The 23,695-nt window shown below is 50.7% G+C and overlaps 1 protein-coding gene across 1 annotated transcript in view; it reads left to right on the forward strand.

The window, feature by feature from the left end:
• The window catches only part of XXYLT1 (xyloside xylosyltransferase 1), a 173,416-nt gene that overhangs the window by 23,393 nt on the left and 126,328 nt on the right, over positions 1-23,695 (forward strand). Inside the window, exon 2 of the mRNA XM_046659641.1 lies at positions 8,128-8,275. Within this exon, the coding sequence (XP_046515597.1) occupies positions 8,128-8,275 (148 nt within the window). The remainder of the gene's footprint in view (positions 1-8,127; positions 8,276-23,695) is intronic.

Genomic DNA, 23,695 nt, shown 5'->3' on the forward strand with positions numbered 1-23,695 from the left:
TTGCACAGGCTCTGGAAGTTTGCCCACAGCCTTCCTGCAGTGTGATTTCCAGAGCTGAAACCAACCAGTACCCTGAGGCGGTCTGACTGGCACGGAGTAGAGTGGGGCCATCGTCACCACCCTGCTCAAAGTCCCCATATGGGGGCCACCTGCGCTAGAATCATGGGGGGTGGTTTTAATTAAATGAAGATTCCCGAACCTCACCCCAGACTCTGACTCAGAATGTCTGGGGTCAGGACCCAGGAGTCTGCGTTTTTACGAGACTCCTCGGTGAGAGCCTGTGCACAGTGAAGCTGGAAACCCTCGGATCCAGGCCACCCCCCTAGCAGTACGGCTGGAGCTCACAGGCTTGCTGGACACACGTCTCCTGTCGATGTGGTTCAGCCCTCAGTCACCCACCATCCAGGTGCCAGGCCTGTCTCTCTTATGTTATGTTTCCCCCTTGTCCTACCCTGGTCACATCAAGGTTTTGGAAGACTGGAATACAGCCCCTCTCTGCTGAAATGCTGGGGATTTTGTAGGGGTCCCAGAACGTTAACTGCAGATCTAGTTGTCTGGAAAGCACTGATGGTGCAGGTGGGGGTGAGGGTGGAGAGGGAGCCAGACAAGGTGCTTCGTAGTGGCTGGATACCCTGCAGTGAGGACGGTGGGGGGCCCTGTAGCTTTTGAGCTGTTAGTAAAGTGGGTCATGAGCATAGGTGTTGGAAATTGCTTTGGAAATTAGATGGGCAGGCTTCGTTTTTCCTCTTCAGCTGCTTGTGGTTCTGCCTGACAAAATGGAATTAAATCTGGGACATCTTGCAGAAGTGATAAAAGTCGCATTAGGGAGGGGCCCAACCTGTGGATTTATATTTTCATTTTCTCAGAAAAACTGTACATCAATGATAATTTTTAGCTTTTTCATTGAAAACTAACAAATTCAGAGCATGTTTCATTTATCCTGGGAGATCTTTGTTTTGAAAGAGAGTTAAAGTTATTGGTGGGGGGGCAACAGGCAGCCACTGATAACAGAGTATTTTTAGGACTTGATAATGATTAAAAAAAGAGATCAATAGATCTGTTACTCTACCCATCTGCCAATCAATCATCTATCTATTGCTCCCCAGTCCAGGAAGACTTCATTCAAGGAAGCACCTTTGAGATAATTTCAGACGTAAAATTAAACAATGGAGCATAGTTATTCTAAAGCAACTTGTAGGTTAGGAATACAACGTATTAGGCAACAGCTCCTGTGACAAAGTGAGATATTACAGCCCAGCTCTACTGGACATTCTGACCAGCAGGTTAAAGGTGAGAAGAAGACCCAGTTTCCTGAAGGTTTAGAATGAGTCCCATGTGGAAGAAATTCCTCTCCTTTGGGGAGGGGCTAGAGTGAAGCTGGGGAAGCACATGACACACCCCGGGGGAGATCCTGGGGTCAGGAAGGAGCCTCTGCCTTCTCCCGTCCTCCCAGGAACAGGCCCTGTGGGACCACTGCTGTGTCCTGGAGCAGGTTGTTGGGTTACCCGTTACTCTGGGTGCTTTCCTCTGCCCGTTCACTTGCTCATTCCTTCCTACAGCAAGCACTTGCTGAGCTTCCACTGTATGTAAAACACGGCCAAGAGCTGGACGCGTAGTGGTGAGCAAGACAGACTAGGTCCCTCCTTCATGGTGCCTTCCAGGCTGGTTGGAGCCTGGGGAGAGACAGACAATACATGAGAAGACCCTTGAAAATATAACTTGTCAGGTGATAAGAAGTGCTATGGAGAAAATAAATCTGGTAATGGAATAGCCAGGACTGGGGGTGTGTGTGTGTCTGTGTGTGTGTGTGTGTGTGTGTGTGTATATGTTGAGGATGGGGTAGCTACTTTTTTGGTTGGAGAAGATCTCAGGAGGTGACGGTTAAATTGACACCTGAATGGCTAGAAGGATCTAGGCATGTGAGCACTCTGGGAGAGGCTTCTGAACAGAGACGACTGTCAGTGCAAAGGCCCTCAGGTGTAACAGGTGTTTGGCATGTTTGTGGGATGGGAAGATTGCCAGTCTGTTAGCAGATTTTTCTTTCCTTCATAGAAATATGCCTTCACATTCATAGTGCAAGTCAATGAGAAAAATTTTTTTCCAGAAAAGCATTTTTCCTCCAGCCCTTGTTGGAATTGATTACTAAGATCACACAGATTAGGAATGTATTTGTGGGAGCTGACCAGCCTGTGTTGGGGCTCCCTTGTGCCCACTCACTGCCCTCAGAGCAAGTCACTCTCTGATACTCATTCTCCAGTTTGTCCTGAAGGATGCTATGGGGTGGGGGTGGGGGAGGAAATGGGAGACCTACCCCCGCTCCAAGAAGGCACAACAGCTCCTCTTTGGGAAGGTGCCAAGTACTTGTCGATTCCCTGAAAGACGTGTCCTGATTCTTGAACTCAAGGAGGGCTCTTCTCCCATCTTCCCTGGTGTCCTCCCAGGCTGGAGAGGCCTGAGAGCAGGGGTCTGGCACAGGGACATGTTATTTCTAATTGTGAGGCAGATATCCTTACTTAGTGACTTTTCTGATATTAAGATGTCTTCAATTCAGAATTGTGTTTAATCGACCTACTGGTTTGGACGGTTTTAGTAACTTTAGAAGCTTGGTTTGCAAATAGGTACTCCATGCTGAGCAGGAAGAGTGAGGAAGGAACCTTCTGGTTGGGCACTGGGCAGCCCTGGCAGAGGCGGGACCCGGGGTGCGGGCTGAGTGTAGCAGGAGGGAGGACCCGGGACCACCTTTCCTCCCAGGCCGAGCACCGCAGAGCAGCGGGTTATTGCCGTGTAGTATCTTGGACTGTTCATTACACAATGTATTCTTTTGTCAAATCTAGGTGTCCTTCTATGGGGAAGGCTTTCTGTTGGACAGGGTGATATGTCAGTTGTCCTTACTGAGCTCCTCCTCATTCCTCATAAAAGCCCTGTGAGACAGCCACCGTGATTCTTTCCCATTTTATAGATGAGGCAGAGTTGAAGTACTGTTTTGACCAGGGTTGCCACGTGACTAAGTGGTGGAGTTTGCATCTGAACCCAGAACTGCCCACCCCATGCCTGGGCTTGGCTCTCAGGAGGCACCGACTCCCCATCACAGGCGTGAGTCCAGCCCAAGCTGGTGCTCGCAGAGCTGAGGTGATAGCTCCAGGGGAGGGGAGTTTGCCAGCCCCCTGGCGGACATTACCGTTAACGCTCTTTTGCCGAGTCCTGGTGTTGCTGCAGAAGCCTTCCTACCCGGTGCTCCGGGCGGCCCCTTGGGGCAGGTGGAACCCCATTTGGTGTTCCCGCAGTACAAGGATTCCAGCATATGGCGGGGTGCGCCTGGAGTGTTAGATATGGATAGGTTTCCCAGAGCTTTGTGCTGTCACTCTTCTTTCCAACAGCTCTTCCAGGGACAGTCTCTGGCTGAGCATGGGGAGGGGACGTCACCCTCCTGCGGCACTGCTATTGGTGGCGGGAGGAGCTGCTGTTCCTCAAGCAGGCCTGGGTGTTTCCTGGAAACCTGGCATCTCCCTGTGCACAGGGCTGGTCCCCGCCACCTCCCTTCTTGGCTCCAAGAGCATGGCGTGACCTGACTCCAGTGGGGTATGCCAAGTGGTAAATGAGTTTTCTCCACCAAGCTGGACTAAGGCTTGGCATGGCTTTATGTCCCCAGTGGAGCAGTGGTCTGGCTCTTCAGGCCTGTCTGTGCCAACGAGCCCAGGGCCAGGCTGGCAAAGATGTCTGTCCTGCCTGGCACCAGGCCCTGCTGTTCTGGTTGCTTTGGCCTCCCCATTTTGGAAGTGTTGCGAATGTGCTGTGCATGGTGGATACGAGACAAGCTTCCCCTCTCCCCTCGCCCAAAATCTCTTGTATTACACAGTGCTCTCTCAGTGACATGCTGTATTTTGAATAACAAAGTACAGCGTGAGAACACCTTAGCCTGGAACAACCTCAGTCATTACTGAATTGGGGTGTTTCTGGAAGTTACTTGACAGGATTCATTAAAAATAAAAGGAGGCAAAGAAATTTAACACAGATTTAGCCATTATCTCTGGGGTTTTGATCTCATAATTATAAGCAAGTTCCAGGAATTATAAGCGCTATTCCAGAGCTAGGAGACTGTCCCCGGAGTGTTGATGTAAGAAAGCCTTTTAAAGATCACTAATAAAAGGAAGATACTAAATGGCTCATGATTATAGGCTGATGGAAAAACCAACTGCCTTAATGATATGAACATGGGTTTTGGGGGTTGGGATACCATTTCCAATAACAACATCCTATATAAATTCACAAGGAGCCGTGTCCAGAACATCTCAAATGGATGATGTGTTCTGGAAAACTGCTGTGCGTGACTCAGCTTGACTCGGGTTGATAAAGGCATTAACATTGAGGCTGCACATGAAGGGTTTGAAAAAGAAATCATTTTTTAAGGTGGGTAGGGGAAAATAGTATTTAATAATAAAATGTTTAATTTTAAATATGTATATAAATTAATTAATAAAAGTTACAAACAGTGATTTGACTTTTTAATTGACATCCCTAAAAATCATGTAGTCAAGTTGGGATTAGCCATTGTTTTGGATCTTCTTGTTGACCACTTGCCTTCAATATGAGAGTCGCCTTATATTCCTGATTTTCTAGATTCTATGATAATTCTTCCTGCAGCCCCTGAGGTGGGGAATGTGAAAAGGAGGAAGAACAGAGGGAGGGGTGGCATTTTCTCTGACCATTTCCCTCTCTTTCCATCACTCTTGCTTCACTGCCTCCTGCCTGGCACTGACCCTGGGCTGGGGGCTTCAGAACCTGCCAGACCCCGCCCCTGCCCTCGGAGACCACAGGGTGCGAAATGGTTGTAGACATGGGGAGGCCTGGATGTTTTGATCACACTTGCAGTGTCTGTGGTTTGCTTCTTGCTGCATAAAGTGAACTCCATGGAACATATTAATTTATCTTTTAGGAGATTTATTATATGAAATATTCATTGCAGCAGGCTTCACCGTACTGCATTTGGAACAACGTACTCAGTACAGTTTGTCCTCATAAATCTATCAATGCTGATGGGATGTAATTGTCTCCTGTGAAGCTTTGGGGTGGGGTGGGGACCCGGGAGGGGGAGAAGCTGGCTGCTGGGGCAGGCCCTGCTCTGTGTGTGTGTGTGTGTGTGTGTGTGTGTTGGGTTGTACATATCCATTCCCTATCTTTTTAATGATTATAGAGCCTTCCATTTCTGAGAGAGCCCTCTTGTCAGCTTCCAGTTTCTTGTCAAATTCCAGCTTCTGGCAGTGGTTGGGATGTGTAATGAGGCTCAGAGAGAAAGGCTGCCTCCTGAGTGAAGACTGATCTGTGAGGAGAGGGGATTCAGGGGTCTGAGGAGGGAGATGGAGTGGGGGCAGGGGCCTGAGTGTGGAGTAAGTGCAGTGTGGCCGTTCCATGTTAGGTGCTTTGTCTGCTTGTCCTGAGGAGTCCTAACAGCCACCAGGGGAGGGAGGCGTTATCATTCCTGGACATCCATGAAGAAACTGAGGCTCAGGGAGGGTTAGTAACTTACCCAGAGTGCAGTTCATTTAGTTCATCAAACCTATACTGATGCCTGTCACGTGGCCAGGGGCTGGGCACAGGGCAGTCACAGCCTCCAGCCTCAAGGAGTGCCCCACCCGGCATTCTAGAAACAAAGACCCGGAGAGGAGTCAGACAGGGAAGCGGAGCCTCCTTCCACGTGATACAGGGTGCATGGGACGGTGTGATGAATGGTGGGAGGCTGTGCACAGCCTGGAGTGAGAGTCCATCTACCAGGCAGATGGGGGCTGGGAGGGAGGGGCGAGGCTGGGAGACGGGGTTCCCACGGTGCCACAAACAGCAGATACAAATTTATAAGGACATAGGACACCAAGGTGTGGCGGACAGAGTGGGGACTGCCTAGTTCAGTTCTGCCCGGTCCCCGGAGGAAGGGAGGGCAGGAGGGGCACCCAGAGCCACTAGTGTGGGGTCTCATAAGCCTTGCTGGGGAGTTTGGACAGTAACCGAGGGCAGTGAGGAGCCGTCACAGGAAAGAGAGAAATGAATTTGTATATTGGGAAGATTACTCGAGAGGCACAAGAGAAGCTGGTTTGGAGGGGGATGAGGCAGGAGGTGGGGAAACCTGTCAGGGTTTGCGATGCCCGTGCAGCCAGGAAGCCGCGGGCAGAGGGTGAGGGGAGCATGTGGGGTGCAGGAGGTGAAAGACGAAATTCGGCATCTGTGTCGGGAAACTGCAGAACTGGTCTGGATTCCCCACCTCGGGGTGACAGGTCACAGAAAAGAAAACGTCAAAGAAGAAAAGCAGTCAGAAATAGGATAAAGGAATATAATCCATTAGAAAAGGAATGTCAAGAAATTTTAAAAAGACTTTTACAAAGAGATGAAAGATTTAAAGAGTTACAGTTAGACAGTGTGAGCACTAACACAATATAAAAGTTTTTCTACGTTTAATAGTGTTTTAGAAATTTAAGTAGACCCATAGACAAAAGCAAACACACTCGTGAGGTAAGAGAAAAACAGGTTTCTGGCCAAAATCCGAACCCAAAGAAGGGAAAAGCAGACAGAGGGCACTTGACCGCCCCTGCAGGGCTGCGAAGGAGATCTGGGGGTGCAGGCTGGGGTGACACCAGGAGACTAGAAGGAACTGGGCAGAGTGAAAGCAAGGAAAAGAGAGAACGGAGCTACCCAACTTGAGAACTTTTTGGGTACCGCCCACACCTGTCATTTTTCCTGCTGGCAGGGCCACTGACAGTGTCCCTGAGCTGGTCAGGGTATCTGCATGGCTTCTACTCTCTGTTGGCACCCTCCCTGTTCAGGTAGGTTCTTGGTCCTGAGGTTGTTACTGTGCTGGCTGTGCAGTGTGTGGCAGCCTCGCAGGCTTGTCCGTCCTGTCAGCTGCCAGGAAAGAGGGAGGTGGAAGGGGTCATCAGCAGATCTCTTGTGAGGGTTGAAGATGGAGGAAGAGGAACATCTGGGCTCTGGCTTGGGCTGCATTTATTGAGTGCCTCTTGTGTGTGGTGGAATGTTCTAGATGTTTCAGGGCACAGGGAGAAACAGGGAAAAGTTGCAGGACTATGTGAGCAGAATGTCTGGTAATTTGATATCCTGGGGCTACATGTGGGCTGGACTTATAGTTTGGACTAATATCGAACAAGGAAACCAGCTCTTTAGGGTCCTGTTAGTTCTCTCGTCTACTGTAATCACTGGTCGTGCTGATGTCTTCCTCCTCTGCTGGTTGCTATTGAGAAAGAGGATGCATTTACAGTGGAAAGAGCCTGGGACGTGGAATCTGGAGACAGGGTTCAAGTTCTGGCTCTGCCATTTATTAGCTAGGTGACCTTGGGCAGGTGTGACCTCTGTGAGCATCTGCTCTCTCAGTTGTAATTTGGAGCTGTAACAGTGCTGGCTGCCTCCCTGAAGCCCCAGGTTGCCACGGGGATCAGTGTGTGTGTGTGAGGGTGTGTCATAAACTGCAGGGCTCTCTTCAGCAGCTGTGACATCTTTAGACTTAAGTGTTCTGGGGAAAGTGGTGCCTCACAGCGTCTCCAGGGTGTCTGGGACACTCAAGAAATGCTGTTGAGTTGATGGATGAGTTTACTTAGGCAGTAGGCATTTCCCGGGTCCCGTTTTCCAGTGGCCAGACCTTCTTACTATTCACCCTGTTGGTTAAGGGAGGTGTAGCATCTGACTAGCCCATGGAACACGTGTAGTGGCCACCAGGAACACCCATGCCGGGGCCCGTGCCAGCTGCCCAGACTTGCTGAGGGTCCTGATTTCAGGATGAGACTCTTTAGCATGGTTTCCAGCCACTGGGCACAGAGCTACCTTCAAGGAGGCTCAGTTTGAAGCTCAGAAGCAGAAGGCAGACTGACTGCTCCCATTCCTGTCCTCACTCCCACTCCTCTTCCTCAGCACCCCCACATGCATGCCTGCACACCCCTCCCACACAGCGTCCCCGTCCCCACAGCCAGCCTCTGCAGACTCCAACTGTTCCCTGTTTTCTTAACCTTCACTTGGGACCCTGCTCGTGGACCCCGAGAGGCACTGTCTGTCTCCCCAGCATGAGCCCACATGTGTGCTGGGTGTGCAGACCCGGTTCGCTCACTCTTGCCGTCTCCTTGCACCCTGCTGCAGGTTGTCTTCCACGATGTCGCTGTGCTGACGGACAAGCTCTTCCCCGTCGTGGAGGCCATGCAGAAGCACTTCAGTGCCGGCTCGGGGACCTACTACAGCGACTCCATCTTCTTCCTCTCGGTCGCCATGCATCAGATCATGCCCAAAGGTAACCTGGACTGCCAGGGGCAGCAACCCCTGCTATTTGACCTTTGTGTCCATTTCCTTGGCTCCAGTTCTGCCAGTGCCCTGCATCAGGGAGAACAGCTCCACTGAAACAAGAGGGAGAGGGCAAGGGGCCGGCACACCCTTTGTATAACAGAGCTTCCTGCACAGAGACTCAAGGGCAGAGCCCTGGGTTGCACAGCTCTGGGCCCATTCACAAGGACACAGTGTGAGTTGTGCAGTGTGGTGTCCCTGGATTTAGGGCATCTGGGCTCCAGGCCTGACTCTGCTTCTTGTACACATCTGTCTCTGGGACTCAGTGTGTCCATCTGTAAAATGGCAGGTTGGACAAGATGACCCTCCATCCAAATCCGTGATCCTTTTCTTTCTAGTTTGAACCTGTATTTGTCTGACTTTAAAATATCAAATCTAGGTGTGAGAGGTGAAGATTATGACTGAATAGGACTATTTTTGAAACTCTGACGCACAATTAAAGTATTTTCCGGGCTTTGGTCCCTCCAAGGCAGAAGAGATGTGATCGTCTGGTTGAGACAGGTCTGCCTTGTATGGAAGTGCTGGCAGGTCATCCTTGGTCTAGAAGTCTTGGGGACAGGGTCTCATTCGTGGGATGCCCCAGGCTTCTGGGTTCTTCTCCTCCAGATGGTCCTTGATTGATTCTGGAGCCCTAGATATTGCCCCCTAATTTCTGGCCATGGTGAACCATGACCTGAGCCTTTTAGGGCAGAGATGGGGAGTTCCAGGGTCTTGGGGTAGCAGCTATCTGAACCATGACTGGTTGAGTTCCTCACAGTTTCCAGAGCAGGCAGAACTCGATAGCCTAGGGGACAGCCAGGGCATCTGGTGGGGGCCTGCTGCTCCGGCCCAGCAGACGTGAAAGAGGAGTCAGGAGTGGGGCTGGCCCCGTGGCCGAGTGGTTAAGTTCGTGCGCTCCGCTGTAGGCGGCCCAGCGTTTTGTTGGTTTGAATCCTGGGCGCGGACATGGCACTGTCCATCAAACCACGCTGAGGCAGTGTCACATGCCACAGCTAGAAAGACTCACAACAAAGAATATACAACTATGTGCCAGAGGGCTTTGGCGAGAAAAAGGAAAAAATAAAATCTTTTCAAAAAAAAAAGGAGGAGTCAGGAGCACCACTGTTTGAAGGGACTGGTGAAGCAGGAGTTCAGGAGCTGGAGGCTGAAGCTGGCTTCCCATTGGCATGTTGTCAAACCACAGGAAGATCTAGCCCACTCTTTTGGCTGGGACTTTGTCTCCACAAGGTGAGTTCCTGCACCATGCAGGCCTCCGAATGTTCTCTTAGCTGTAAGGCAAGGGCTCAGGGAGCTTCACGGAGCAGGGGTCTGAAGGAGAGAGGGGATGAGCCCACCGAAAGGGCACAGGGAGAAGAATCTGTGATCCTTCACGGAAACCAGGTGCCGCTGTCAGCTCTCTGCGTCTTCCCACCGGCCCTGTGAGGTGGTTGCTGAGAGCTGAGCGAGCAGCTGAGTGACTTGTCCCGGGTATACAGCCATTTTAAGTGGCGGGGCTGGGACTCGGACCCCGGTCTGTCGAGGCCTGCTTTTCCAAGCAGCAGTTATTTTTGTCCCCTCAGGTGGAGCATCTGTGATCTCACTGGGCAGGTCCTGTGCAGGTGCTGGGAGTGACTCAGACTTGAGGCAGGTGTGGTTCCCGCTTTCCTGGGTTCTAGGGGACAAGAACCCCTAGATCCTGGTCCCAGCTCTGCCACTGACCATTTGTGCGCCTTTGCTGAGCCACTTTGTCTCTCTCAGCCTCAGTTTCCCCCCCTTAACCCGAGGGGGCTGATCTAGTGAGCTGTTTCAGCTTGGCTGCGGAAGAGTTCCAGGGTACAGGAATCCCCCTGCGGGTTTCTGTAGTTCTGGGGAGCCGAGGGAGCAGGTGTCTACCCTTCTCCTCCCTCTCTCTCCCGCCCCGACTCTCCTCCCTGTCGTACATCTTGACCGCTGTACACATCAGGCTTTGGAGCAGGATTCTAGCGGTCAAAAGGTTAAACAAGCTCCTTTGAAATGTCTCAACTAGATGGGCGGTAAGGGCTTGAGCAGTCCTGTTGTCCTGTGTGTGTGATTGGCCTTGAATGAGACTCTGTGCCAGAAGAACTGGCGAAGGACAGCAGATGTGGGGGAGCCGTGCCTGACCTTATTCCCCTTTCATCTCTCATCAACTGTTAGGTGTCTGCCCATCGTGTGCTCAGCTCTAGGCCCGGCTATGCTCTGGCTCTGGGGCAGCCAGAGGGAGGGGAAACACAGCTCCTTGGGGATTGTCAGGGCAGAGGAGATACTGCTGCCTCACAGGGCTGGGAAGGACCAGCAGTGAGATGTGACGTGCCGATGACAGGTGTTAGGGAGCCCCAGCCTCTCCCGCTTTGCCCTGCCTGATAGCCTGGCCTTGCCCAGGGGCAGTGTCGGCAGACAAAAGGCTCTGGCCAGAGCTGTGCTTTCGATGCAGGAGATCAGATCCTTGGTGTCCCTCCAAGCGTGGTCCAGTGCTCTGAGGGGCCTGTGTCAGGAGCTGGGGAAGGAGCTGTTTGAGATGTGCTGGGAGCAGACCCAAACGCTGCGTCTTTTCTTGGGTTCTTTAGGCAAACAGTAATGCACTGCCAGAGATTCATTTCTACATCGGCTCAAAGTCCGCTTCTTAAGAAGAGAGCTGTTAGGAGTGACTAAACTCTGATAGTCGTGAAATAAAGCGAACAGTGCTGGAGTTCCCCATGGAGTGTGGGGTGTTTCTGCTGAGCAGTCTGGCTGCCGCACCCGCTTGGCAGCCTTGCGAAGCTCCTACGGGGCAGATCTTCTGGAATGCCTGCAATTTTCGGGATACTTGTTTTCAGGCACTGTTAGAGCTGTCTTGAGTTTTTCATGGCTGTTTATTGCTGCTTTTTTGTATTCATTTTTTCAATCATAGAAATTACTGTTGTTTTGTTGATGGTTTTGTTCTTGTGTAACTGCTGCATTCTTGCTGTTTTGGTTATCTTGTTTATGTTTTCTCAGGGAAAGTAAGACTGGGGTGTGGGTGGGTCATAAGCCCTTGGTCCCACCCAGGAAGGCTGGTCAGAAAAGCTTGTGTTCCCCTGAGTTATGTCTCAGGGGGTCCTGTCTGGTGTTTGCCCCAGAAATCCGGGTTATTTCTCTGCATCGAAACCCCTCCTTCTCCTCCCTGTCCTGTGCCATGAGTGTCACCCTTCAGCGCCTAAACTACCTTTAAAATAGATGTGTTTCTCTTTCTCTTTAAAAGTAACACTGACTCACCTGAAAGCTACATTAAAATAGATAAAAGCCATTCCTTTCCAGCTACATAAACATCATCGCTGTTAATTCTTTGGTTATTTCCTAATATTTTCCCAACACATAGCTTTTTTAAAATTTAGCCAAAGTAGGAGTTATACTGTATGTTTAAAGCATTCTGAGTCTTTTTTTACATATCAAAACATGAAATTGAACCTTCATTTAAACTCAAAAAATGAAAGAAATGGTACCAGTAAAGCTGTACCATGACATTTTCAATTCATGTTACTCATCACCATTTTCTGCATAATCATAGTCTTTGAAAATTTTTTGAATGGTTCCATTGAGTAGATGAACCTTAGTTTACTTTATCATTTCCCTGTTCTTGGCTACCCAGATGCTTTCTGTTTTTTTCTACCATCATAAATTATACTGTGACTAATATCCACGTGCATAAAGATTATTTTCTCTAATTAGGATTATTTCCTTGTGATAGCTCCCCCCGGGGGGAGTTACTGGGCCAAAGGTGATGCTCACAAAGCCAGCCTGCGTCAGCTCCCCCCGCCCCGATGTCATCAGCCTGCGTGTGTGAGGTTCTGTGTGGTTTTCTAAGCCCATTGATGTCTGACCTCTCAGAGGGATCTCAGGCAGATGCATAAGAGCTTCAGGACAGCTGCTGTCCCCTGTCCCCACTTTGCAGGAGAGGAATCTAGGAGCTGAGGTCAGGCTACTTCTCTGAGTTCTGGGGTGAGCTGAGCCTCCCACCCGGGTTTCTGATGCCTCGGTTCATGCTCCTTCTGGTGGCCAGACCTCAATGCCCAGCCTCTCACACCCGCATAACCCCTTGAGGCTTACAAACCTTGGCCTCCTCTCTCCTCTTCTTGGCCGCTCACTGCAGTCATGTGGAGGGGGCCTGGCTGGCCTAGGTAGCTGTGTGTTTTGCCCTGATGGGGCCCCTTGGAGCAGCACTGCACAGACCACGTCTGCAGAGTGAGTAACAAAGGGGTCCGTCCTGCAGTGGAACGTGCTGGCTCTGATTTTGGTCAGACCTTGTTTTTCTTTCCGTTGCTTGTTAGAGGGGTCACATGTGGCTGGCTGGCCAATCTTGCCACCCACGCTTGCCTGCCCATGTGTCCTACACTGACACGCAGCCACTTTCTGCTCCTCATTCACACCCACAGGGCTTTTATCTCCTCCTGTTGGTGGTGTTAGGTTTGTCACCATTGGAAGCATCTTATGCAATGGAAAAGAAAACATTTTTTGCTCAACTGGAGCTGGAGGGAGTGAAGAGCAGCTCCTCAGGGACAGCCAGCTTCCCTCTCCTGTGTCACGCTTCTCCAAGGAGCTGTTGGCTCCTGCTTAATGATGTGGGCCGTAAAAACAGTCCTTACTGAGGCTGAACCATGCTGCCTCATGGTTGTGATGGGGTTTTCTCTGGGCAGGGAAGGCAGGTGCCCAAACACTCAGCAGTTCGTGAGGCTGGCCAGAGCCCCCAGGAGACTCTTCTGGAAGGCTCTCCTGTCCTGTGGTCAACCTTTTGCCAATCCTTCGTTTGCGAAGGATCTGATGCTTGCATGACATGGCGCTGACCACTCTGGGTGTCTCAGAGATGTTTGCGGGGTTGCTGCTTCATGGGCTCATGGTAGTGAGATGTGTGGTATGGTCCAGCAGTTAGGGTGGGATGCCATGAAAGCCGTAGGGAGAGCTATACAATGCTGAGGGTTTCAGAAGAGGATGCGTCACAGGCATTTGGCAGGAAGGAGGAGGGCTTCATGGAGGAGGTGGAAGTAGAAGTGGGCTTTGAAGGGTGAGTAAAGTTTCATTATGTGGAAACAGGTAGTGAGCAGTTCAGGCAATTGGGAAGAGTTTGGGGTGTCTTTGGGAACAGGACACTAGCTTTTTCGACAAACACATTAGGGCACACTTTGGGAAGTAGTGGAAGAAAAGATGGGCAAGGGAGGTTGGCATGTACTGTGGAGGCTTGGCTGCCAGGCTGAGAGGCTGGCCCTGGGCACAGGGGACAGAGCCTCTGTGGGCATTTTAGCAGGGAGGAACCTGACCAGATCCAGGGTTTCGGAAAGCCGATATGTCTGAGATGGGGACTGCATTGTAGGGAGAGATGTTGGGGTCCAGCTGCATATCTTGACTGAGTGTCTGCTTGGCTGGGCATTATGGATGGGCTGCAGAGACCCCGAGTCGACTCCCTGGCCTCAAGCAGCAGCTGATCTAGAGTGTGCATGTGTATATGTGTGTGTGCACGCGTGCTCATGTGTACCCAGCATAAACACATACAGATGTTGAGTTATAGTACCTGGGGAGACCTGACAGGCATCCCCAGCTTTTGCACAGCCTCCCTCTTTCCATGAGAACCCAGGGGCTGCAGAGGTCATTACACTGGCTGCTGTGGGACCAGTTATGAACTAACTTGCAGCTTTTAGCAACTGTCTTGGTTCAAAAAAAACAGCAAGTGAAGTTATGAGAGTAGGCAAAGCAGACAGCCTTCCACACAGAGCTCTGATCAGGATGGGTCATAAACGCCTGTAAAACCAATGCAGGCATTTCCGCCGTTGAACCACCTGCCTGTCAGCCGGCCCTGGAACCCAGGCCTGGGCAACAGAGCTAGGCTTTAGCCACGCTGTGCATGTACTTGGCTCCTGTAGGCCAGCCTGGGCTCCCGACCCTTTTTACCCTGCTTTCTGTTGGGCTAGGGGTTACAAAAAAGTCCCAGTCAGTTGACTGCATGATGGGTTCTGGGCAGCACCAGCTCCATGTGACATAGGTGGTTTATACCTATGTGGTACCCATATATGGTTTATACCTTGGGCCCCAGTGGAGTGTGGGGCAGCCGTGTACTCTTGTCTGTGCCCATTACGGGGTCATGTTTCCAGGGGCCTTGTGTTTCTCTTGGCTTCCCTCCCGCAGTTGAAGAAGGAAGTTCTGCACGTCATCCTGTGTCTACACAGAGGAGGGGTGGCTTTGAGCTGTGGCCACCTCTTCTGACTTGGCCTGTGGCAGGTGGATTTGCACCTCTGGGCTCAGGATTCCCATGGCTGCTGGCTGGGAGCTGTGCTGGCAGTGCTGGCATCTAGATTCCACTGTGTGCCTGGGAGGACTCAGGTGGCCTATCCTTGGAGTGTGGGAACTGTCACTCTGGCTCACTCTGGGCCACGCTGAGGAGGGGCCATTTCACATGAGGAAGAGAGTGTCTTGACTTGCCTGGGGACAATATGTCCATCAGTTTAAACCCCTCATCTTTATACAGGACATTTGTGTCCACCTAAAATGGGGGTGCAGCAGTACTGTGACCCCATTTTTCAGACTAAGGAATTGAGGCACAGAGATGGGGAGAGACTTTCCCAGGGTCACAGAGCCTGGCTGAGCAAGGACTGGACTGAGGATCCCTGACTCCCAGTCAGTGCTGTCCGCAGGCAGACACTTTGCTCCTATGTGCCCTGAGGATGTCCCTACCCTTCCCTGGCTTGATCTTGGGGCTGGCCAGCTGTGTTGCTCAACTGTCCACGTTTACCACTCAAGCCTGGCTCTGGGACAGTGCAGGGAGGGTTCCCTTTTGTGGAAGCGTCTCTGTTTGCCTGTGAGTCAATAACCCAAAATTCGAGGGCCAGCTCTGCCCTCAGCCCTGTGCTGGGCCTTTGGGGTGAGCAGAGAAAATTCATTTTTGCCTCAAGTGAGGCAAAGCTCAATGAGGGTGAGAAAGCGGACACAGGCCACACAATTATGGAGAAACAGCAGAGCTTTGCCTCCGTTGTGAGAGGGGCTGGTAGGCGTGGTGGAGGCACCAGAGCTCAGCCTCTGTGCGTCATACTCCTCTCCGGCCTTAGCTTCCTCATCTGTGAGGCGGGGATGAGTTTAGCCGTTCTACCTTGGTTCCAGGGCTGTTGTGAGGAGAGTTCAGTGTGGGGAAATAGTGAATGAGTGGTGATGTGATGTGATGTGATGATGATGATGATGATGATGATGATTGCCACTTCATGGTGGTGTTTCTTCAGGTCGCATGCCCCTAGAGCAGTGGTGCCCAAGTTTGGCCGCCTAGAGACCCCTCCAACTGTGCTGATCACCAAGGGCTGTCTCTCCCATTTGCCACCAGGAGAAAACCGATGCCCAGGGAGGGGGAAAGGATCGTGCTGGGTTGGGTGTGCTGTCCAGAGAGGTGGGGTCTGGCCTCTTGTCACCTCAGGGCTGGAATAGGGCATCATGTCATCCCATTACTACGTGATCCCATACGCCACAGGAGGTTGTGTCCATCCCAGGGTAATGACATTAGGTTGCAGGGAGCAGGGATTGTTGAAGGTGGTTGAGCAGATCTATTATTTATTTTAAGCCTCCTAACAATCCTATGACTTAGGCAGGAATTAATATCCCAGTTTTGCAGATGGACAACATGAGACCAAGAGAGGTGAGGGAATTGGATCAAAGTCACCTAGTGACTAAGAGGCAGAACTGAGGTTAGGACCTAGGTTGTCCAATGCCAGTTCTCTCCTGGCCTCAGTTTCCCCAGCTATTCACAGAGGGTATTGGGCTTCATTGTCTCCTCCATCCTCTCTAGCCAGGCGTTCTCTGAGTGTTCCCTGGGGCACACACTTCCTCCATATACGTACCAGGGGCATATTGGCCGTGTAGGTTCTGTATGATGTGTTTGTTTTCTGTATGGTCCATGGTCTTCAGTGTGATATATACCCTTCCAGATATTTGTGTGTGTGTGTGCATGTGTGTTTTCTTCACTCAAACTTCTCAGAATCCCCTTGTCCTTGGCATTTTAGGCCTTTGCATCTCTTCTACGTCTGTCTCACTGTCTAGTCTTGGATACTCACTTTAAAAAAAAATAAACTTTATTTTTTAGAACAGTTGTAGATTTATAGAAGAGTTCTGAGGATAGTACAGAGAGTTCCCATATACCCCACACACAGTTTCCCCTTTTAGCATATTACATTAATGTGGTATGTTTGTTACAATTAATAAACCAATATTGCTACATTATTATTACCTAAAGCCTGCACTTTGTTCAGATGTCCTTAGTTTTAATCTGATGTCCCTCTTCTGTTCCAGGATCCCGTCCAGGACACCACATTACATTTGGCTGTCATGTCTCCTTAGGCTTCCCTTGGTGGTGACATTTTCTCCAACTTGCCCTGTTTTTAATGATCTTGACAGTTTTGAGGCGTACTAGTCAGATATTTTGTAGAGTGTCAGTTGGGATTTGTCTGATGTTTTTCTCCTCATTAGACTGGAGTCGTGGTTTTTGGGGAGGAGGACTGGAGGCAAAGTGCCATTTTCATCACATCTTATCAATGATACATCACATCATATCCAGGGTACACGATTCATCACTGTTGGTGGTGACCTCATCACCTGGCTGAAGTAGTTTGTGTCATATTTCTCCACTGTAAACTTACTCTTATTTCCTCCTGCCCATGCTTAACGAATGTGGATGGTCGCTTTTCAAAGGATATCTGTCCACTGCTTGGGCTCCATCCTGCACATCCTGCTGGTGACGTCTGCGCACTCGCAGTGCCACCAGCCATGGTCTATGGGAGCCCAGAGATTCTGAAAGACTGCTTCGCCATTCCAGAGGGTTGACCCCATTCTACTATATGGGTCAATAGATGATCGTGTCTGAGCTTCCCTTGACTTCCAGGCCCAGTGTCTGCAGGGAGCACTGAGCCAGGCAGGTCTGAAGCAGGTTGAAGGGGCAGTCGGTAGGTATATCACAGAGAATGGGAGTTCAGGCTCTGGGTCAGACAGCTGGGTGCAAATTACAGCTCCGTGACTCACTGTATTTATGACCATGGATGGTGTGGTTAAGAACATGGGCCTGGAGCCTGCCTGCCTGGGTTCATGGCAGCCCAACCACTGCCTGCTGTGTGACTCTGGCCAAGTTACCCACCCTGTCTACACCTTGGTTTCCTCATCTATAAAATGAAGATAACAACAGTTCGTATCTCATGGGGTTGTTATGAGAATTAAATGAGTTAGTATATATAATGGGCTTAAAATAGTGCCTGGAACGTGGTAAAGTATTAGCTTGTCTCCTCTCTGGATCTCAGTTTCCTTATCTTTAAAATGGGGATGATACAGTACTTACCTCAGAGGATAGATGAGATGATACCCTTAGCCCTTAGCGCTGTGCCTGGCACATGGCGAGTGCCCAGTGATTATTAGCTGTTTGGGTGGTAATGATGCGTTGTGCCTTCAAACACAGCACCACGTGGTGTGGGATTGGAGTTATTCTCACATGGTTAGACTTTTTGCCTTTTGGAAAGAGGGTCTGATATGGGATAAGGAAATTTTCTGGATGATCTTGGGCCAGTCATGTCCCTCTTGTCTCCCAGGTGAGGATGGTTATCCCTGACCTACCCTCCTCTCAGGGTACTGGGAGCTGGAAAAGGAGTAATGCAGCTAAAAATGCTTCATCTCCCACAACCTCCCGGAAGACCTTTTCCACCAGCTTCCGGAATCAGGGTACCTGAAATCTGCACAATCGTAGCAGATTATTACGTCCATCATCATCAGCCCCATCCTGCTCATGTTTCCTAAGGAGATCTATGTGTGTAAAAAGACCAGGCAAATGCAAAATGTTGTAAAATCCCTGAAAACGTAGGACTTGGGGCCCGAGCTGCCTCTGCTCCAGAGTCACCTTCTGGAAGCCTAGGGTGACGCTTGCTGTTGTAGAAAAGAATGACAAAGCTGACTGGTGATCAGCAGGGGGTGGCTCAGTCCTCCTCCCAGCCCCCTTCTCCTGACATCATGGGTGTCATCACCCCTAAAGGTGTCTTTATTTTATCAGTCTCTTGCTGAGGCCTTGCTGTCCTGAGGCTGGAGACAGACGACTGGATTCTTGTGAGGACATTCTTGGGTCCTCTTCGGGTCGGTGCTGCTGGTTGGGAAAGGCTGGTGTGAATCTCGGGTAATTCATGTGCAGGTGCATCTTAGCCCAGGTTCACAGGGGCACAGGAGAAAGGGTGGAAGCAGGACCAGAAAGCCTGTAAGCTGAGACAAAACCAAAATGGGAAAATCCAGACTGGCAGCTGTCATTCATTCATTCATTCATTCATGCTTTGAAACACTGAGGTCAGTGCACAGCCTTTTGCAGAAACCCTTTAAAAATCCATCATTTTTCCCTCCCTTATGTGAAATTTGACAAATGTAGTAAAAGCCGTTTTCAGCTTGGATTTCTTTGTTCTGTGCTTTTGGTATTTTTACTCACTACCATGGGAGGTCTTTAATGTTCCCTGCTGTTCTTTCACAGCAGTTTCATAAAACAGAAAAAGCTTTTAAGGTTGTTTTATAGAACTTTACAACTTTGTTCAGTTTAAAAGCAAATCAGGAAACTGGTCTATAATCAATCTTTAATTTTCCGTCAGTGAGGCAGACATGTGTCTAGTGGAAGGGGTCTTGCAGGGGGATGCATGTGCATTCTGGAACCTGGGTGTGGTGGAGAAGGGGTGGGGATCCTGGAGTGGCCTCTTCTCTACCCCTACCCCATCAGCATCAGCATCAGGAGAAAGCAGAGACAAGGGGCCTCCTCACTGATGCTGTTGTAATTGGTTTTCCAGTCTCTGAAATCCTTAACGTGAAAGGTGCTGGCTGGCATGTGCCCCTTCCTGCAGTTAGTCCTGTGGCCTCTGCTTACTTTGGGGGTGAAGCAGCCTGAAGATGGATGGGGGCTGCTTTAGTCTGGACGTGGGGTCAGCAGCCTGGGAGCGAGTTCTTGCTCTGTCCCGACTATCCTGGCTGTCGGATGTCGGGGAGAGGGAGAACCACCTCCTTTCCCTGATTCCTCCCCAGAGGAGGCGACACAGAATCTGGTTCAGGACCCAGTTTACCAGTGGGCACGGTGTCTGTGTAAAGATCATGTGCACGAGTGGGGCTCTCCTCGTCTCTGGAGTTTTCTTCTCACTCCTGAGACAGAAGAAGCACAGCAGGAGGGGTGCCATTTTCCTCTCTCCTCTACCCCTCATGCTTACTTGTCCAGAGGAGAGTGAGATCCTGTGGAGATCTTGGGCCTCAGCCACATTCTCCAGCCTGGTTTGCCAGAGAGTTCTGGTTCGCACCCCAGCTAGTAATAAAGTGGTCCTTGGCTTTTCCACCTGCCGTTACTCCTGGCATGTCTAAATGTCTTCGAAACCTCCGCAGGAGTAGGGGTCATCACATCATCCCTGAGTCCTCTGGCCACATAACATCTCATACTGCCCACCCCCTTCCTGACTCCTAACAGAGACCGAGGGTGGATGACCTAAGTCCTCTGAGCCACCATGCTCTGCATATAAAATGGGGATAGTGGTGGTACAGATGTCGTAGGGCTGTGACGGAGGTCGTGGATGGAGAGTCGTAGTGCCTGGCACGCAGAGGTGCTCAGTGGTCGATGTTATTAGTGCTTTTCCTCTCAGAGGCTCACGTGCACTCAGCGATTCAAAAGCTCAGGTAAGTTCTGAAGTAAAAAACAGTTCAACTTCGTTTAACCCAGCATTTCTCAAACATAATTTGTCTCAGAGCACCTTTTTGAGGAATACCTGCTCACATTCTGAGATAGGGCTGTTTCAGAGAACTCACTGTAAGAAATGCTGCCCTAAAATGAGAGTAATAAATAAACAGGACTTGTGTAGCCCTCTCCGTGGGGGTGGGCGTGGGGGTGGGGGTAGGGAACGCCTCAGCCTTCAGAGAAAGGCACTTCCTGGCTGTTAGTCTTTCCTCCTCTCCTGCAGCATCTCATTGGGTGTGGCCTTCTAATTATCCACTCACCTGGCTGCCTACACCATGACTACTTCCTGAGTGGATCTGAAGTAGCTTTGGGGATGCCTGATGTTTGCCTCAGACCCAGAAGTGTTGGGAAGACTTTTCCCTGGATCCTGAATTGTGGTGGGGACCCAGGGACAGATTTGTTCAAAAGGAGCGAGCTGTATGTTCGCTGCCACCCTGCCAGCAGGGCACCCTGGCGGCACTGACAAACTGGAGTGGCTTCAGAGGAGGGAGTCCCAGAGCGGGGCTGGAGGGATCCTGAAATCACCCCTAGAGAAAACGGAGCCTCCACACCAGAGAGGTCTCACTGTTTTCTGAAGGGCCGTCCCGGGAAAGAGAAAGCAGGCCTGTTCTGTGTGGCCCTGAAAGGTCACACCGGGTGCAGCTTACTAGATATTTCTAACTCAGCCACCACCTTTCTGTGAGCCCGTGGGCAAGGCCGTTTCCCTGCCCGGGTGGCAGGTCCTCACCTATGGACTGAGGGGTTGGATAAGATCCATGGTGCAGACTGGCTGCCTGTGGCCACAGACCACAACCTGTTTGGCCATTTCATCATCCTTACGGGGGCTTTGAGTGGCAGTGGACCTGGGTATGGATACCATCTGTTCTAGTCTCACGTGGTTCCATATCTTTATGTCACCTGTGATGCCCCCTGGCCTCAGCTCTCTTTAAAGCTCTGATGGTCCGCTCAGCTCCTGCCGAGCGCTCCTTTGCTCACTCCATGCAGCTGTGCCAGCTCCCCTGCACGCTGCCCATGGATACCCCCAGGGCTGTTTCCTCCCCTCTTTCAGATCTCTGTCCAGATGTCACCTCAGTGAGGCATCCCTGACCATCCTCTGTAAAATTGTACTTACCTCCTCTAGAGCGCCCTGACCCCGATCCTGCTTTGTTCTTCTTCATCGTGCTTGTCACCATCTGAAAGAGAGTGTATTTTACTTTTTTCTGATGGTCTGTCTCCCCCTCCCAAAAGTAGACTCCACAGAGGCAGGATGTTTCATGAGTTTGTTCATGGCTGTGTTCCCAGTGCCTAGAACACACCCAGACACACAGTAGGCATTTGTCAAGTGAACTAAATGGATGAATTATTGTGAAGTGTGTATCTTGAACCAGTCTATTTTTCGGGTCACCTCAGTATGCCAGAGCCGACTTACTGCCTCAGCACTTTTTCTTAAGCCCTTTTCGAAGTGCCTGGGGAGGAAATCCAGCAGCTTCTGATAAATTGCGTAGAAACTGGACGTTCCTTGTGGGCTAGACACAACCAGGAGTGTGAATTTTCTGGATGACCATTTCTTGATGGGTCCCCCAAGCCTTGAGGAAACACAGCGGGTTCTGATTTCCTGGTGTAGTGGGCGCTGCCCGGGCTGCCAGCGTTCAGCATGGCGTGAGGTGCCAGAATTCTGGTGTGGAAGAAAGCAAAAGGAGAAACAGATATTCAGGAACTTGCCTGAGTGAAACCATCTGAGTAAATATTGAACAAAGGCTATAAACATGTGTCCAGTGGTTTCAGTGAAAACTGTTTTCTGGCAGCTGCTGTGGAGCAAATTGGAGGCATTTGAGTCCTCTTATTTGGAAGAGGGACAGGCTGAGTGAATTTGTCATAAAATGCTAAAAATAGTAATGCATTGGAGACCGCTTTCTGCTCACTTAATGCCAAAAGCTCTTTCTGAGCTAATGAAAATAGTTGCCAAATTGATTGAACAGTAATATCTCCCATTTGGTTCCCCTCGATTAGATTCTGTCTGTTAACTTTTCAGGATCCTCTTTTAAATTCTCGGCCACCAGTCAAAGGCGTTAGCCAGCGTTTGTTGTTGCTGGGAGGTCAGGCAGAGGTCAGGATTGTAGGCATCTTGTCATCTGTGAAGGGTCTGCCGTCCTCCCACCATGTGCAGGGCACAGGGTGGGTGCTGCTGCCCTGCCCTCAGGGTGGGGGCGCTCACCTTCTGGGTGAGAAGAGAGCCCAAGCAAGTGGGTGCTCACAAAACCAGAGGTCAGAGGTCAGCGGCACTGGGCTTGGATTTAAGGGAGATCGTGTGGGATTATTTGCATGGCGAGTGGACCAGATACTGTCAGTTCTGTCAGAGTTCAGAGAAGCAGCTTCGTCCAGGAGGGTGAGATGGGTTGTGCCAGGCCTTGAGGGCTGAGGGGGATTCTGGGTGAGGGATGTGCTGGACGGCCTAGGCCTCGGCCTGGGCAGAAGCCAGCATGCCCTGGGGTTTCCATCTCTTCCGATGGCGTTGGATCCCAAGTCCTCTCATGCAGTGTGCTTGACGAGCACCTCCGGGCTGCCTGGAAGGAAGCTGCTGCACTTTGCCTCTTCCCTTGCGCACCGGCCCCTGGTGGGATAATGTGCAGCTTCTCTACCCAAGCCATGTGTGTCATTGCCAGTGACCAGGTCCTTCCCGTTAGCCATCTCTGATTGAATTTCGGGCCTGCTCTTCCTTTCCTTTCCTCACCCACTTACACTGGCTTCTGACCATCCTTTGGAAGGTTCCCGGCCATGCTGGGCCTCCAGAGAGAGGGTTGCAGGGACCAATGCCTGACTCTCCTTGTTTGGCCTGGTTGCCCCTTCAGCATGGTTTCTTGCCGCTCCCCCACATCCACCCTGTTCTCCAGCCAAACTAGCTGCCATAGACTGTTCTTGGTCAAACGTACACTCTGCTTTCCTACTTCCTTGGCTTGCTCAGCTCTTCCTTTGTCCCCCAGGTCCCTGATCACTGGCTCTGCCTTTCAGAAGGGCCCTAAAGGCGAGCTCTCCAGGCACGCAGAGTGTCAGCTGGGCTGCCTCTGCTGGACCTTTGTGGGCAGGAAAACCCCTTGAGAGTCTTAAGTCAGGCATGATGTGATGTGGCGTGGCCTTAACTTTGTTATAAAATCTGAAAGCCCTTGGGGGGTGAGTGAGGATGATTCCCCTTATGTATAGATGAGACCTGTCAGCAGCCATGTGATTCCACTGAGTAGAATCAGCCATTCTGATGATGAAACCCTATTTTGGAGCTGCTTGTCTCCCAGGGAGCTTTCAACCTTGGCTTTTGACTTCTCTCCCTCCTACCAGCTTCTTGCCCCAGTTCAGGACTGACTTCTTAACTAGGCTTAGCTGGTTCTGCGCTAGTGTCACTCACATCTTAAGCTCTGGGGTAACTTCTTCCTGAGAGGTGAGTGCGCATAGGGGGTGCTGGGTGCTGTGGGTGATGGTTTCCTTTCTGCACTGGGTTGAGGGAGTCAGGTACGATATTGACTTTTTTTTTTTAAAAGGCATCATCTCTCACATTGTAAGATTTGTCCATTATAGTCATTAATCATAGAATGGTGAAATTTGGGGAATGAACAGTGCCTGGGATAGGAGTGCACTTCTGACTGTGAGCTGATTTCGTGGCTGACCTCAAGCAAACTCCCTCTTGCAAGCCTGTGA

This window comes from Equus quagga, chromosome 4, assembly GCF_021613505.1.
Source record: "Equus quagga isolate Etosha38 chromosome 4, UCLA_HA_Equagga_1.0, whole genome shotgun sequence".
In the NCBI taxonomy this organism is placed as follows: Eukaryota; Metazoa; Chordata; class Mammalia; order Perissodactyla; family Equidae; genus Equus; species Equus quagga.